The 14,897-nt window shown below is 41.2% G+C and overlaps 1 protein-coding gene across 5 annotated transcripts in view; it reads left to right on the top strand.

Moving 5' to 3' along the window:
* The first annotated feature begins 1,359 nt into the window (after positions 1–1,359).
* Positions 1,360–14,897, top strand: part of LOC126481273 (uncharacterized) — a 100,547-nt gene continuing 87,009 nt past the window's right edge. For all 5 annotated transcript variants that reach the window (XM_050104902.1, XM_050104901.1, XM_050104900.1 and 2 more), the window contains exon 1: positions 1,360–1,736. In XM_050104902.1, the coding sequence (XP_049960859.1) occupies positions 1,717–1,736 (20 nt within the window). In that variant the 5' untranslated portion in view covers positions 1,360–1,716. The remainder of the gene's footprint in view (positions 1,737–14,897) is intronic.

The following is a 14,897-nucleotide window of genomic DNA, read 5'->3' as shown; positions in this document are numbered from 1 at the left end:
TCATGGCGTCTCAGGACAGATACAAATTCAACATTGGTGTGTCTCGATGCCGACGCAATCTTTACCAGGTCACACTCTATACTGTACCCAGGATCTCTGTCGATGCTGTTCCCTGGCCCTCCCACAATAACCACGGTGTCTTCCCTGGTAAATCCTTTACTGAATGAACCTAAATCCTCTGTCACCTGATCCAGACTAGCACTTGGTTTGAAAAAAATTGTGACCTGGTATTCTGGTCCTAATTCCTCCTGCAGAAGTTGGCCTACACCTCTGGCATGAGAACTGCCTAAGAACAAAACTTTCTTCCTATTAGATGACTTTCCTACATTCTTTTTCAATTTTCTATTGAAAGTTTGTTGTGTCCTGTCTACACCTACCTCTGCCTGAGGCTCATCAGTTTCTAACTGAAGCAACAGTATCTCCAGCACTTTAAAAATACTGAAACAATCACTCACAAGACACATTTTAACACCTCAATTATCACATACACCAGATGTCTCAATGAAAAACAAACCATTGGAAAGAGTAACATGGGGCATTTCACAGACTTAACAATCCTCCATCAAAACATGCAATCAATAAAAAATAAAATACAACTGTTAGAAGTTTAGATCCAGTCTTCGAAACTCCTGTAGTATTCGTTCAGATCACTGAAATAGAAGTTATTTTGCATTAAAATGAAAAATATTCATGTCCTTATTTAGTGTGTTCTATCCCCATCCTTCTACAATAAAATAACCAAATACTAATGTTTTATTCCACCGTTGCATGTAAAAATGCTCAACGGTGGAATAAAACATTTATATCTGGAAATTTTACTGTAGAAGGATGAGCACATGAATATTTTTTGTTTTAACACAAAAGAACTTGTATTTCAGTGTTCAGGTTCTGAAGTCTTTATCAGTGACGGCATGAAGAAGACGCAAAACTGTATTTTTATATTTTTAATGACTAGCAGTTTAAAATTATGGGTGCCCAACGTCACAAATAACAATCGTGTTCTGTCGAATAGTACATTCTTTTATATGGAAATGTATTGCATGGGAAAGTGCGGAAATTCGTGCTGCAGATCAAGATTGTAGAGTGAGAACATCGAAAATTTGGTTAGGTTCCAAATATGTCAAAAAATTAAGCGTAGGGAGACGCCGTGGAATACTGGGAGAACAATAACAAACAATTAACAAACTAAACCTGATAGCAGTGTTCTGTAATAATAACATTAGTATTGATATACTTAAATCGTCTCTGGTTTTGCATGGCTGGTCAAACGTTTCAAAATCTGTTGTACAATTCATATGTTGGCTATTCTGTTATGACATTTCGGAAAGACTAGAATCTTTTGCGTGGTCGATTTGAAAAGTGTAACGGAAAGATGTGTCAGTAAGGCCAAAGATAGAAAAACTAAAGTTTTTGTTAGTTGCAATAGACCGCGGCTGTGATGTGTGTTTTAGTTTACTAATGGTCTTAGTGTGGATTGTGTTACAGTGTTTGTTAGCACGGTGTTACACCCGGCAGTGTTTCAAAAATAATACAGCCATGCGTCTTTAATATACACCTTACTGAGTAGTATTGGTGTTCACCTTCCCTCGTTTATGGTATGGAATTTGACTGTGTTCATCATGCATATTTCTGCACTGGAATGCACCGAGGAGCTGCAGCATACAATTTTGCGAACACTGAAGGACATGGGCGTGAAGCACAGACTTAAGAAACTCAATGTCAACAAGTACTCTCAGGTTGGTAGTAATTTTTGAATCTAATTAGACCTATATCCGTCTGTGTTCATTTCCAGTGAGCGATGGCAACGTCCAGCCTGCTTTTCGTTGCTGTAAAATCGCTGTTCTACGATTTGATTAGATTTTTTTATTTGGTCCTGATACATACTGTACAAAGAGTGTGCTAGTAATATAGGACAAGTCAAGTGAAATATTAAAAAAAATATGTGAGCATTTTATATATCATACAAATACCTATTTTCTGTGAACGATTAATTGAGGACAATATTACAACCTGCACTTTATTGGTATGAGTTAAATTGAATACTTAAAATAACAGAATGAATGGGAGTATACATTTTTATCCCCGTGCCTCAAATAATAAAACTTACATTTTGTCACTATGATTTAACTTAAAATACAAAATTTTTGTCTTTATTACATAGATAGGTTCAAGTGAATACTTAATAGTATAGAATAAGTGGTAGTAATAGTTTCAAACTAAGGTATAAATAAATTTACATTTTATCACTACAATTTATGTTAGTACACAATTATATCTTCATGACATAAAGATTTTATTTCTTCCTAGGCTACTTTACTCAAAAGGATGCCTTACTAGTGTAGGAATTCTTTCATTTTATAATAAGTTTGCTCTGTGAGGAATGTTTTTAATTTCCTTTTGAATACATGCATGTTATTAATTTTTTTATACTGATGGGAAGTTTGTTATAGGCCTATACTCTTATTCCTGGCTCAGTTGCTCCCCGATGGACGAATTTTGCAGTCATGTTTATAGACTTTGTAAGAGTTAACTCGTGTGTTCTGTCATTATAGTGCTGCATTACTAAGCCATGTGAGTTGAATTAAATTATTCGGATAATAGAAGTTTCAGTAGTATGCTCGGTTCTAAACCTAGGCCTACATCCCTACTCTGCAAATCGTTAAGAACATGGTGGAGGGTCTGTCACATTGTACCAGTTATCTTGGCTTCCTCCCATTCCGTTCATGTATGGAGTGTGCGAAGAATGATTTTTTAGATGCCTCTCTGTGTGCCGAAATTAATCTAAACTTGTCTTCACATTCCCTGTGAGAGTGTACGTAGGGGGCTGTAGTATATTCCTAATCGGCATTCAAAGCCAGTTCCTGAAATTTTGTGAGCTATCTTTTTCTGTGTAGCTTATCTCTGCCTACAAGTGTGCCAGTTTAATTCTTTCATCATCTGAGACACTCTGCCACAGCTCAAACAAACTTGTGAGCATTTGTGGTGGCCTTCTCTGCATGTGTTAAATATCCCGCTTCAGCCTTATGTGGTGCAGGTCCCACAAGCTTCAGCAATATTCTAGGGTAGGTTGCATGAGTGATTTGTAAGCATTCTACTTTGTAGAATGATTGCATTTCCCTAATATTTTACTAGTAGGCCTAAACAGAAGACTAACTGCTTTGCCCCCAACTGATCGTATGTGATTGTTTCATTTCATGGCCCTACATGTTTCACTCAGCTGTTTGTAAGAGTTTATTGATTCCAACAGCTTTTTTTTAGGCTCATAGAGGATGTGATGTAAATGTGTGTGTGTTTGGTGTGGGGGGGGGGGGGGGAGTTCGCATGTGCTCTTAACAGGTGTACTTATTTTCCGTGACCGCAGTTAAACAGTGCAAAATATTTTGGATTGAAACAGTAGAAACAAGAGCATGAAGTATGATAGGGGTTATTTTACTGTCAGTTTACAAACCTGCACTATTCACTATTTCAAACAAAAGTAGTCTATTGTCATTTCAAAGATAGAACATAACTTTTCCTAGAGCTTGATACTCTACATGAACCATACATGACTCCAGTGCTGTGGTTTAGTATAAGAATTTACATCTATAGGTTGCCACAGGTTTCCGTAAATTTTTTTTTACATGGTTTGAAGTGAGATGCATTAAGAAAGGTAGGTTTTGGGTGCAGTGCAACTATAGTGGTAAGAAAATAAGACAGCAAAAATGAATCAAGAAAACACAAGAAATTTTACTAAAGATGGGTAATGATCTGATGAAAGGTAGCACAAAAATTGCAGAAATTTTTAATAACTTTTTCTGTCAGTAGCAGATATTTATGGTTTGAACACTTCCATACCTGATAGCCTACAGTTCACAAGAAAATCTGCCAAAAACAAGTTTGATTATATTTAACTTCATACATCATCTCCAAAAGAAGTTTTCATTGTTATTAACTCTCTGAAAAATAAATGTTATGCATTTATTTATCTGTCATTATACTATTCAGGGCAGTGCTATTCAATATTTCAGACAACTTGTAGAAATAATATGTGCATGTAAAAAGTAGGGTAGGATTAGGTCAGGATAGGGAAGGAAGTGTGTTTTAATGACCTTGCAGACAATATTAATAGTAAATCAGGCTTTTCGCAGATGGTGCAGTTATATAGTGAAGTACTATCTGAGAGGAGCTCTGCCATCTGGGGTATCAGCCGTTTTAACGAACGACGTGTGGGCTGTTGACCGCGTTTCACTTTTTATCTGTCGTAGCGATATGGTGAAGACCATTTGATTTTTAGTTCTGGACCTCTATTTCTCTGTGGTGTATTTTATGCATCTTTCTCCACATCCCCATTTTTTTGCTGCCTTATTTTCTGTCGATTAGTGTTGATGTATAGTTGTTTTTAGCCCCTCTGTTTGTCTTTGTGTTTAACAGTTTTGACATGGGCGCGTATGATCCTAGTTGTTTTTGCACCCTAAAACAAAACAAACAAAGTGAAATCCAACAGAGAACTAGCCTATTCCCCGCAGGGGGTCCACAACTCTTTTGTGGATATGTGCGTGGTGAGCACAGGACCCCGAGCTAGTGAAGCTCTTTCCTTTCTGGGCTGCATACTATCCCTTTCCACATCCCTCCCTGTCCCCGAGCCTTCTCCCCCCTCCCCCCCCCCCCCCCCCCCCCTTCCATGTCCAAATGTTGCTGCATTTATCATACCATAGTCTGCATTACCTCCATCACCTTTATAATCGAATTTGGATAGACAGTACCTTTCCCAGAAAATGTCGGGAAGCTATTGTCATTTCTGTTCCAAAACCTGGAAAGGACAAACATCTCCCCTCTAGCTATTGCTCCATCTCTCTCACGAGTAGTAGGCCTATATGTAAGGTTCTGGAGTGTATGGTAAACTGACGTTTAGGCTGGTGGCTGAGTCCCGAAACCTTTTAACACCTGCCCAGTATGGTTTCTGAAAGTATCATTCCGCAGTTGACCTTGTTTCTCTCTCCACTTATACCATGAACATTTTTCTCAGGAAACGCCAAAGGGTAGATATTTTTTTTTTATCTGGAGAGCGCATATGATACCTGTTGGAGATCAGGCATCCTCTGCCAACTGTTCTCTTGGGCTTTCATGGTCAGATACCCCTTTTCATCCATGAATTTATGACAAAGCGCACATTTAAGGTGCAGGTGAACACTACTATCTCCCCCTACTTTCTTCCAAGAAAATGGGGTGCCGCAGGTCTCTGTGCTAAGTGTGGTACTGTTTGCCATCACCATAAATCCAATTATGGATTGTTTCCTTCCCAATGTCTTGGCTCCCTCTGTTTCGACGATTTTATAATCTACTACAGCACCCAACAGACCAGCCTTCTTGAATGATGTCTTCAAGGATGTTTCGATTGCCTCGACTCATGGAGCATCGAAACTGGCTTCTAATTTTCTCCCATTAAAACCATATGCGTTGTATGGAGTTTTATCCACCTTTCCTACATCTAGGCCCTGTCGACCTTCCGTTCACAGATGTCACCAAATTCTTGGGACTTATATTTGACAGAAAACTATGCTAGTCTTCCCATTTTTCATATCCTTCGGCTCGCTGTCTGCGATTCCTCAACACCCTTCGTGTTATGTGTGGTACCTCCTGGGGAGTGGACAGAGTGGTCCTCCTCCACGTATATCACACTTAAGTGCGCTCAAAATTTGACTCTGGAAGCATAGTTTACTTCTCTACACAGTCGTCTATTCTTCAGCGTCTAGACTCTGTCCACCACCGTGGCTTGTGTTTAGCATCTGGAACTTTTAACACCAGCTCCATGGAGAGCCTTTACACTGAGACAGCTGAACCTCCGCTGTCCAATTGGTGAGCTGTCCTTCTGATTCGTTACGCAAGTCATGTCTTCCATTCGTGCTCATCTGACCCATGCCCATTTTTTCGACGCCTCCTTGGATTTATGGTATGCAGGCCACCCTTCCTCTCTTCTACCACCAGGAGTTTGCTTCAATCAACTGCTACATCCTTTCCTTCCAATTTCCTAAAACTTTCTTGACAAATGGGGGTACGGCGCCACGTTGGCTTCGCCCCCAGACCCACCTTCTCTGTGACATTTGCCAGCTGCACTACAATCACCAAAACATGGGCATACACAAGGTCATACGATGGGTAGTTCGCACAATCAACATACTTTTTAACAAGTCCTCTACCATCTCTCGTGATCGGGTGAAGCCTGCATATGTTTTTGAGGAAGAGCTACCTACTGATGTACTACAATGCTGACCTACTGCAGCACTGGCACCTTCGCCACCTAGCACAGACAGGCCTCCAGGATATACAGAAAGATCAGATTGACATCTCCACTTTCCGGCGTGCTTCTTGGACAATGGTCCTCTTGCCCTGCGACAAAGATCACTGCTCTTTGATGCAGTGCAGCGTTGTGTGAGGCTACGAGTGCTTATTTACTTTGTGCTGTCGAAACATTTTTGTGCCAGCTGCCAGAGGCATTGCATTCTGTGACAACATCATGCTTAACCTTTTTCTTACTTACTAATAGTCCTTAGTAACAGGATAATTGTGTCAGTTCTTTGTAGGGATAATTGTACGGTAAAGTAAAACTTCTCAAAGTTGTAGTCCAGTGTTGACAAGATTTTCTTTGCTGTACATGTGTGAATAAAGTATTAAGAATTAGAATTTTTCTTGTATGAAAGTGCCACATTTCATATGCCAGCCAGCTAGATTGTAATGCGCATGGTAAATTGATTGGATGGTCTGTCATTCACAGCCACTCCAAAAAATTATATATATAGGGCCTATATATAGTTATTTATTATATAGATTCATTTATTTCACCACAATTTTCTGGTGTTGTGACTTTCACATGTACAACAGCATCCTCCACAAACAGCCTCTTGTCATTCAAGTTTTCAGTTTCTTGCCACAGATGCCAAGATATTTGTGTAGAAAGTCTGAAAACAAAATTGATTCGTGTATTGCCCTTTCCTGAATTCAGAAATATTTATTCAATGATGGTGTAAATTTTCCATTGATTGCATACCAGTCTTGGCTGTGAGGAAGGAAATAATCATAATCTAAATTTCTAAAAGCCTCCTTGATAAGTATGTTTCTTTTTAGCTTTGTATCTGTTCTTACTCTGTATCATATGAATAAGATTTTTTTTTTTTTTTTTTTTTTTTTTTTTTTTTTCAATTTGGAAGTGGTTCAGGACTATAAAATTCTATTGTTTCATTATTATTTAATCAAATGTATGCAATTTGATTTTCAGTTATGTTTGGTCTTTATCAAATCCATTTTCTAGTTTTCTTCTGTAAGAATGTGTTAAGGACAAACATCTTGATCTTATCAAGTTCTGCAGTATCTGTCAATTTTGATAGGCCTATCACCCAAGTTTCCCTCTGAAGAATAACTATTTAGTTTTTATCCCACTTGAACAGAAAAATTCCCATTATCTTGAATTAGAAGCTGCTGTCAGTTATGAGCTTCTGTAAATCTCTTGTAGAGGTATTTCATCTACTCATAACAATGTTAATGCACTTGTCAAAAGCCTTGAATTATTTCCATTAAATATCCTGTACTTATGTTTAAAATACATCTTCCTATTCTGTCCGACATTCCTACTGTATACGCAACAAAAATTAGTTTCTTGTTTACACTTGAATTTCCTCCTTGTTGTGTTCTGTGATATGGAATTAGAATTATCTGAGGCATGATATATGGTGCACATGGGTTATGGTATCATATTGTAAATTCTTAAAAAAAATTTTGCATGTTTAATAGGACTTGACTGACAGTACACATTTCTGAGTTACAGAAAGAGGCAAATTTAATCCAGATTTTAAAATGAGGACAGAACTGTATGCCCCAATAGCCACACAACTGTTAAATTAACCAATTGCATAGGAGAACTGCTGCAACTGAAAAATGCAATGAAAGTAGTGTATTACCCCATGCTCCCTGATGAGTACTTTCACATCATTATTCTGGAGAGTTGTCAGTGTAACTTCATACACAGTTGCAGTTATCTGTGACAGGTAGAACAGCCACCAGATTACATTAATGTTCTTACTGGGTCTGAAAGGGAAGGTTATATAAGGTTCACAGATAGCTTCAGAAGTTGGTGGATCACTGTGAAAGACACGAAGATGCTGAATACTTGTGTGCAACAGCATTGTCAACACCTGACATAGTTTGAAAGGGGTCTATTAGAGGGTCGCCATATGGCCGACTGGTTGAATTGTACAATATCCCAACTTGTGGGGCATTCAGATGTGACAGTGGTGTGATGTTGAACTGCATGGGAACATGAGGGCAGGCATACTAATTTTCAAGGTTCCAGTTTACCACATCTGACCACCAAAAGGGAGGACTGCTATATTGTGCACCAAGCATATCGTTACCACCCACCTGCCATCTGAAAATGAGTAAAAGATGTCCTGCATCATTCTGTGTCAACTCATAACATTGGCAGGAGACTTGCAGCAGCCAGACTAGGGAATTATTCCATGCGTTGGCTGCTGCTAACACAACAACATAAATGGCTTCATTTGGAGTGATGCTGTGACCAGGAAGCATAGACTGCTGATGAATGATGTCGCACGGTGCTCAGTGATGAATTGTGGTTATACACTACCCCAGATGGTCATCATGGATGAACATTATGGCTACCCTAGGAGACGTCAAATTCTTTGAAAGTTTTTGGGAGGCATTGTTGTTACCCCTGGCTTCGTGGTGTGGGGATGTGTCTGTACATGACTTTAGGTCATGGCTGGTAGTGATTGAAGGAACTAGGATGGCACAAGGGTACATCAGACATCCTGTATTCACATATGTCCCGCGCGCGCGCGCGCGCCCACACACACACACACACACACACACACACACACACACACACACGCCACGTTTGTCTAAGCACAGACGGAGTGGAGAGGTACTCCCATGGCCAGCAAGATCTCTAGAGTTTTCCACAATAGGATATGGGTGGAACCAGTCCCAGTGCCAGTATCAATGATATCAAGGACCATTTACAACAGTAGTGGGTCAGCTTGCCTCAGAACATAAAACAGCTTTGACACACTTCCCAAATCAATAGGTGCATGCATTCAGGCCAGAGAGGGTGCAACATCATACTGATACCTTGGCTTATACTGCCAAGTTTATTTGCAAATTTGACTAAATTAGGTAATCACTGCAATAGCGTCACATATCCTCTCCACCTGTGAATTTAGATTTTATTTCCTCCTCTCTTTTTCAACTGGTCTGGGAGTCAAGTTCTTATTTAAGCACTTTTAACATCCGTATATGTAACTTATCTGTTAAATATATGGATGTTCTCACATTAGCTGTCTCTCTCCCTGTTTTTATTAACATTCGGCCAATCGCATGTACCAGAGAATAACTCTTAGCACATTTTTCAGCTAATTCCTGTTTCATTTAATGTTTTATGTCATGGCTATATTATAGTTTTATTTAAGCACTTGGAAAGGGGATGAATGTGAATGCATGCATGAATAGTCGCATGCATACACTATGTGATCAAAAGTATCCGAACACCCCCAAAAACATATGCCTTTCATATTAGGTGCATTGTGCTGCCATCTACTGCCAGGTACTCCATATCAACGACCTCAGTAGTCATTAGACATTGTGAGAGAGCAGAATGAGGCACTCCGCGGAACTCATGGTCTTCATACATGGTGAGGTGATTGGGTGTCACTTGTGTCATACGTCTGTACATGAGATTTCCACACTCCTAAACATCCCTAGATCCACTGTTTCCGATGTGATAGTGAAGTGGAAACATGAAGGGACATGTACAGCACAAAAGCGTACAGGCCGACCTTGTCTGTTGACTGACAGAGACTGCCGACAGTTGAAGAGGATCGTAACGTGTAATAGGCGGATGTCTATCCAGATCATCACACAGGAATTCCAAACTGCATCAGGCTCCACTGCAAGTATTATGACAGTTAGGCAGGAGGTGAGAAAACTTGGATTTCATGGTCGAGCGGCTGCTGATAAGCCACACATCATGCCAGTAAATGCCAAACGATGTCTCGGTTGGTGTAAGGAGCATAAACATTGGATGATTGAACAGTGGAAAAACGGTGTGTGGGGGGGACGAATCACGTTACACAATGTGGTGATCTGATGGCAGGGTGTGGGTTTTGCGAATGCCCAGTGAATGTCACCTGCCAGCATGTTTAGTGCCAACAGTAAAATTCAGAGGTGGTGGTGATTTTCAGGGAGGGGGCTTGCACCCCTTGTTTTGTGTGGCACTATGACAGCACAGGCCTATACTGATGTTTTGTTTCAATTGCCTGCTTGCTTCCTACTGTTTAAGAGCAATTCGGAAATGGCGATTGCATCTTTCAACAAAGTCGAACACCTGTTCATAATGCACGGCCTGTGATGGAGTGGTTACATGACAATAACATCCCTATAATGGACTGGCCTGGACATAGTCCTGACCTGAATCCTATAGAACACCAGAATGCCAACTTCATGCCAGGCCTCACCAACAGACATTGATACCTTTCCTCAGTGCAGCACTCCGTGAAGAATGGGATGTCATTCCCCAAGAAACCTTCCAGCACCTGATTGAACGTATGCCTGCGAGAGTGGAAGCTGTCAGTGAGGGTAAGGGTGGGCCAACACCATATATTGAATTCCAGCATTACCGATGGAGGGTGCCATGAACTTGTAATTCTTCCAGCCAGATGTCCGGATACTTTCGATTACATAGTGTAACTTTTGTCATCAGTTTTAGTATACTGATAAGAAATCACTGTGTTGTCATTGCCAGACAGGTTTTAAAGTGTCCAGTACATTTCCATGTGCCATTGTCCTAAGGAAAGAATTTATTCTCACAAAGGATTTAGTCTGTATTCTACAGGGGTGCTGATAAGCATGCCATTGAGCACCGTGAAACCAATATCATAATCAGAACTGCAATTGTTCATGGTCAACTGGTACCTTTAGTGTGATGGATTTCTGATAATTACTTCCACACGTCTAGTGTAGGTTCAAGAAATATCAGTCCCGAGTTTGGTAAGCCGGCCCTGCAAGAGATGACTGAATAGCAGCTGTACTTGTAAAGAGATCTTGTCTGCCACTTGGATGCATAATATTTGGAGGTTACAACATATCATTGATGCCCCATAGTGGCCATTCCCCTCCTCCTTCGTCTTCTTCTGCATATCAGATGTCAGGTGTTTGCTCCCTTGGACTTTCCAGACTTCTTTAGCCTACCAGATTATAATTTCCGACTTTGTAATTAATCTGCCTCTGTTCATACGGTCCAGATATTCACTCCATTTTTATCTGTTATCTTCAATAATAATAGTAATAATTATGAATATCATCCTAATAATAATTTACGTTAAATGTGTTTGATTCTTTCTTACTGTCACTGTTTTTTAACCTGCCTACACTGATATGGCCTTTCAAAGGTGTAAGACATTTCTTTGCAACTGCATGGCTCTTACTTCCTTGTCGTCTGTAAGTGATCCACGACTCATATCTGTAGTTACACAATTGCATGCGTGTTCCTTTTGCATCTTGTTTCTAAAGTACCCATTTATTCACCCTATAGTTGAGATACTGAGTCACAAATAGGCACAATGAAAAGATTGTCACAAATAAAGTTTTTGATCAGTAAGGCCTTCATCACACACACACACACACACACACACACACACACACACACACACACACACACACACACAGACTGCAGCCTCAGGCAACTGAAACCACACTGCAAGCAGCATCCCCAGTGGATGATGGGAGTGGCAATTGGGTGGGTTTAGGGAGGAGGGTGGGATGGGGAGAGGGGGAGGGATGCTAGGGCAGGGTTGGTGGACAGTGAAGTACTGCGGGTTAGATGGAGGCCAGGGGAGAGATGGGGAGGGGGGTTGCAGAAAAGGAGAGAAGTAAAAAGACTGAATGCGATGGTGGAATGACAGCTGTGTAGTGCTGGAATGGGAACAGGCTGGATGGGTGAGGACAGTGACTAATGAAGGTTGAGGTCAGGAGGGTTATGGGCCATGTAGGATGTATTGCAGGGAAAGTTCCCACCTGCACAGTTCAGAAAAGCTGGTGTTGGTGTGAAGGATCCATCTGGCACAGGCTGTGAAGCAGTCATTGAAATGAAGGATGTCATGTTTGACAGTGTGCTCAGCAACAGGGTGGTCCACTTGTTTGTTGGCAACAGTTTGTCGGTGGCTGTTCACGCGGACAGACAGCTTGTTGGCTGTCATGCCTACATAGTATGCAGCACAGTGTTTGCAGCTTAGCTTGTAAATCACTTGACTGGTTTCACAGGTAGCCCTGCCTTTGATGGGATAGGTGATGTTCGTGACCGGACTGGAGCAGGTGGTGGTAGGAGGATGTATGGGACAGGTCTTGCATCTAGGTCTATTACAGGGGTATGAGCCATGAGGTAAGGGATTGGGAGCAGGAGCTGTGTAAGGATGGATGAGTATATTGTGTAGGTCCGGTGAATGGCAGAATACTACTGTGGGAGGGGTGGGAAGGATAGTGAGCAGGACATTTCTCATTTCAGGGCACGACGAGAGGTAATTGAAACCCTGGTGGAGAATGTAATTCAGTTGCTCCAGTCCCGGATGGTACTGAATTACGAAGGGAATACTCCTCTGTGGCTGGTCTGCGGGACTTTGGGAGGTGGTTGGAGACTGGAAAGATAAGACATGGGAGATTTGTTTTTGTTAAAGGATGGAAGGATAATTATGGTCAGTGAAGGCTTCAGCAAGATCCTCGGTATATTTTGAGAGGGACTGCTCGTCACTGCAGATGCGACGACCACAGGTGGCTAGGCTGTACGGAAGGGACTTCTTGGTATGGAATGAGTGGCAGCTGTCGAAGTGGAGGTATTGTTGGTGGTTAGTATGTTTGATACGGACAAAGGTACTGATGTAGCCATCTTTGAGGTGAAGGTCAACATCTAAGGAGGTGGCTTGTTAGGTTGAGTAGGACCAAGTAAAGCAAATGAGGGAGAAGTTGTTGATGTTCTGGAGGAATGTGGATTGTGTGTCCTCACCTTTGATGAAGATAGCAAAGATGTCATCAGTGAATCTGAACCAGGTGAGGGGTTTAGGATTCTGGGTGTTTACGAAGGATTCCTCTAGATGGCCCATTAATATGTTGGCATAGGATGGTGCCATGTGGGTGCCCGTATCTGTACCCTGGATTTGTTTGTAGGCAATGCCTCCAAAGGAGAAGTAGTTATGGGTGAGGATATAGTTGGTCATGGCGACTAGGAAGGAAGTTGTTGGTTTAGAATTTGTCGGGTGTTGGGAAAGGTAGTGTTAAATAGCGGAAAGGCCATGGGCATTAGGGATGTTAGTGTAAAGGGAGGTGGCGTCAATAGTGACGAGCAGGGCACCATGTGGAAAGGAATGGGAACTGTGGAGAGTCAGTGGAGAAAATGGTTGGTATCTTTTATATAGGATGGTAGGTTCCGGGTAATAGGTTGAAGGTGTTGGTCTATGAGAGCAGAGATTTTCTCAGTGGGGGCACAGTAACTGGTCACAATGGGGTGTCCCAGGTAATTGGATTTATGGACTTTAGGAAGCATGTAGATGGTAAGAATGCAGGGAGTGGTAGGGGTGAGCAGAGTGATGGACTCCAGTGACAGGTTCTGGGATGAGCCTACAGATTTGATGAGTGACTGGAGATCCTGCTGGATTTCTGGAATGGGGTCACTGTGGCAAGGTTTGTAAATGGAAGTATCTGACAACCGGTGGGGTCCTTCTGCCGGGTAATCCTTGCAGTTCAAAACAGTAGTGGTGGAGCCTTTGTCTGCAGGTAGGATTATAAGGTCAGGATAAATTTTTAGATGGTAGACTGTGGTTCTTACATGTTGAGGGATTCGGGGAATCATGGTGAGGCAAGGTTTGAGGTTAAAAAATTCTGGTAAGTTAACAGGAGGTGATTTGGTGCCAGTGGGGATGAACCACAGTTGAATGGAGGAGTGAACTGAGTTAGGCAGGGTTCGACGTTGGTCTTCTGTTGAATCTGATTGGTAGGGTTGGTGGCGAAAAAGTATTTCCACTGTAGGGATCGGGAGGAGGAGAAAAGGTCTTTAACAAATCCTACATGATTGAATTTGGGATTGGGCAAAAGGTGAGGCCTTTGAAAAGGACTGATATTTCTGTGGGACTAAGGCTTCTGGAGGAAAGGTTCATGGCTGTGTTACGTGTCTGGATTTTCTATTGTTTGATTTGTACCTGTTTATTGTTTCACATACATGTTTCCAAATTTTGCTACTTTCCTTTCTACATCTTTATCATACTCGTATGTGATATCACATACCAGATAATTATAGTGGCTGACCTGCTCTTCTGCTGTTATTGTTCACCATTATTTCTATTCTTATGAGTTCCTATCCTATAAATGCCATTGTTACAGTTTTCCTTGAGGATATAATAATATTGTTGTAGTCTTCAGTCATTTTATTTAGAAGGTAAAGTGCTTTCTCTGCTAAAATTGTGGCATCACCTACATACAAAATCGCAGTTCAGAGTAGATGCTTTGTTTCTTCTAGTACATAAGTGAAACTTAGTTTTCTAATCACTCAGTTAAGTGTGTCTCTGTGTGTACACATAAAAAGGTCTGAACGAACAGTTTTTGCAACTGATGGGTGGAGGTATGGATAGTGATTTCTCATTTTTAACACTCTTTCAGAGAAGCTATTTATTTTAATCATGATTATTGTTTTTCATCTCCCATAATTTTAGATGTGGGACACTACTTCTAAAACTACAGTAAGGCGTTAGGCTTTCAGATTGAACTTTACTTCCTTTAGGGGGCTCACCACTCTTGGTGAGTTTCTGGTTGGCTACCACAGAGCCCCAGCCTTTGCAGCACATCTCCCCTTTCCGAGCTGCAGGTAT

Source organism: Schistocerca serialis, chromosome 5 (genome assembly GCF_023864345.2).
Source record: "Schistocerca serialis cubense isolate TAMUIC-IGC-003099 chromosome 5, iqSchSeri2.2, whole genome shotgun sequence".
Classification (NCBI taxonomy): domain Eukaryota; kingdom Metazoa; phylum Arthropoda; class Insecta; order Orthoptera; family Acrididae; genus Schistocerca; species Schistocerca serialis.
This window is presented reverse-complemented; position numbering and strand designations above follow the sequence as displayed.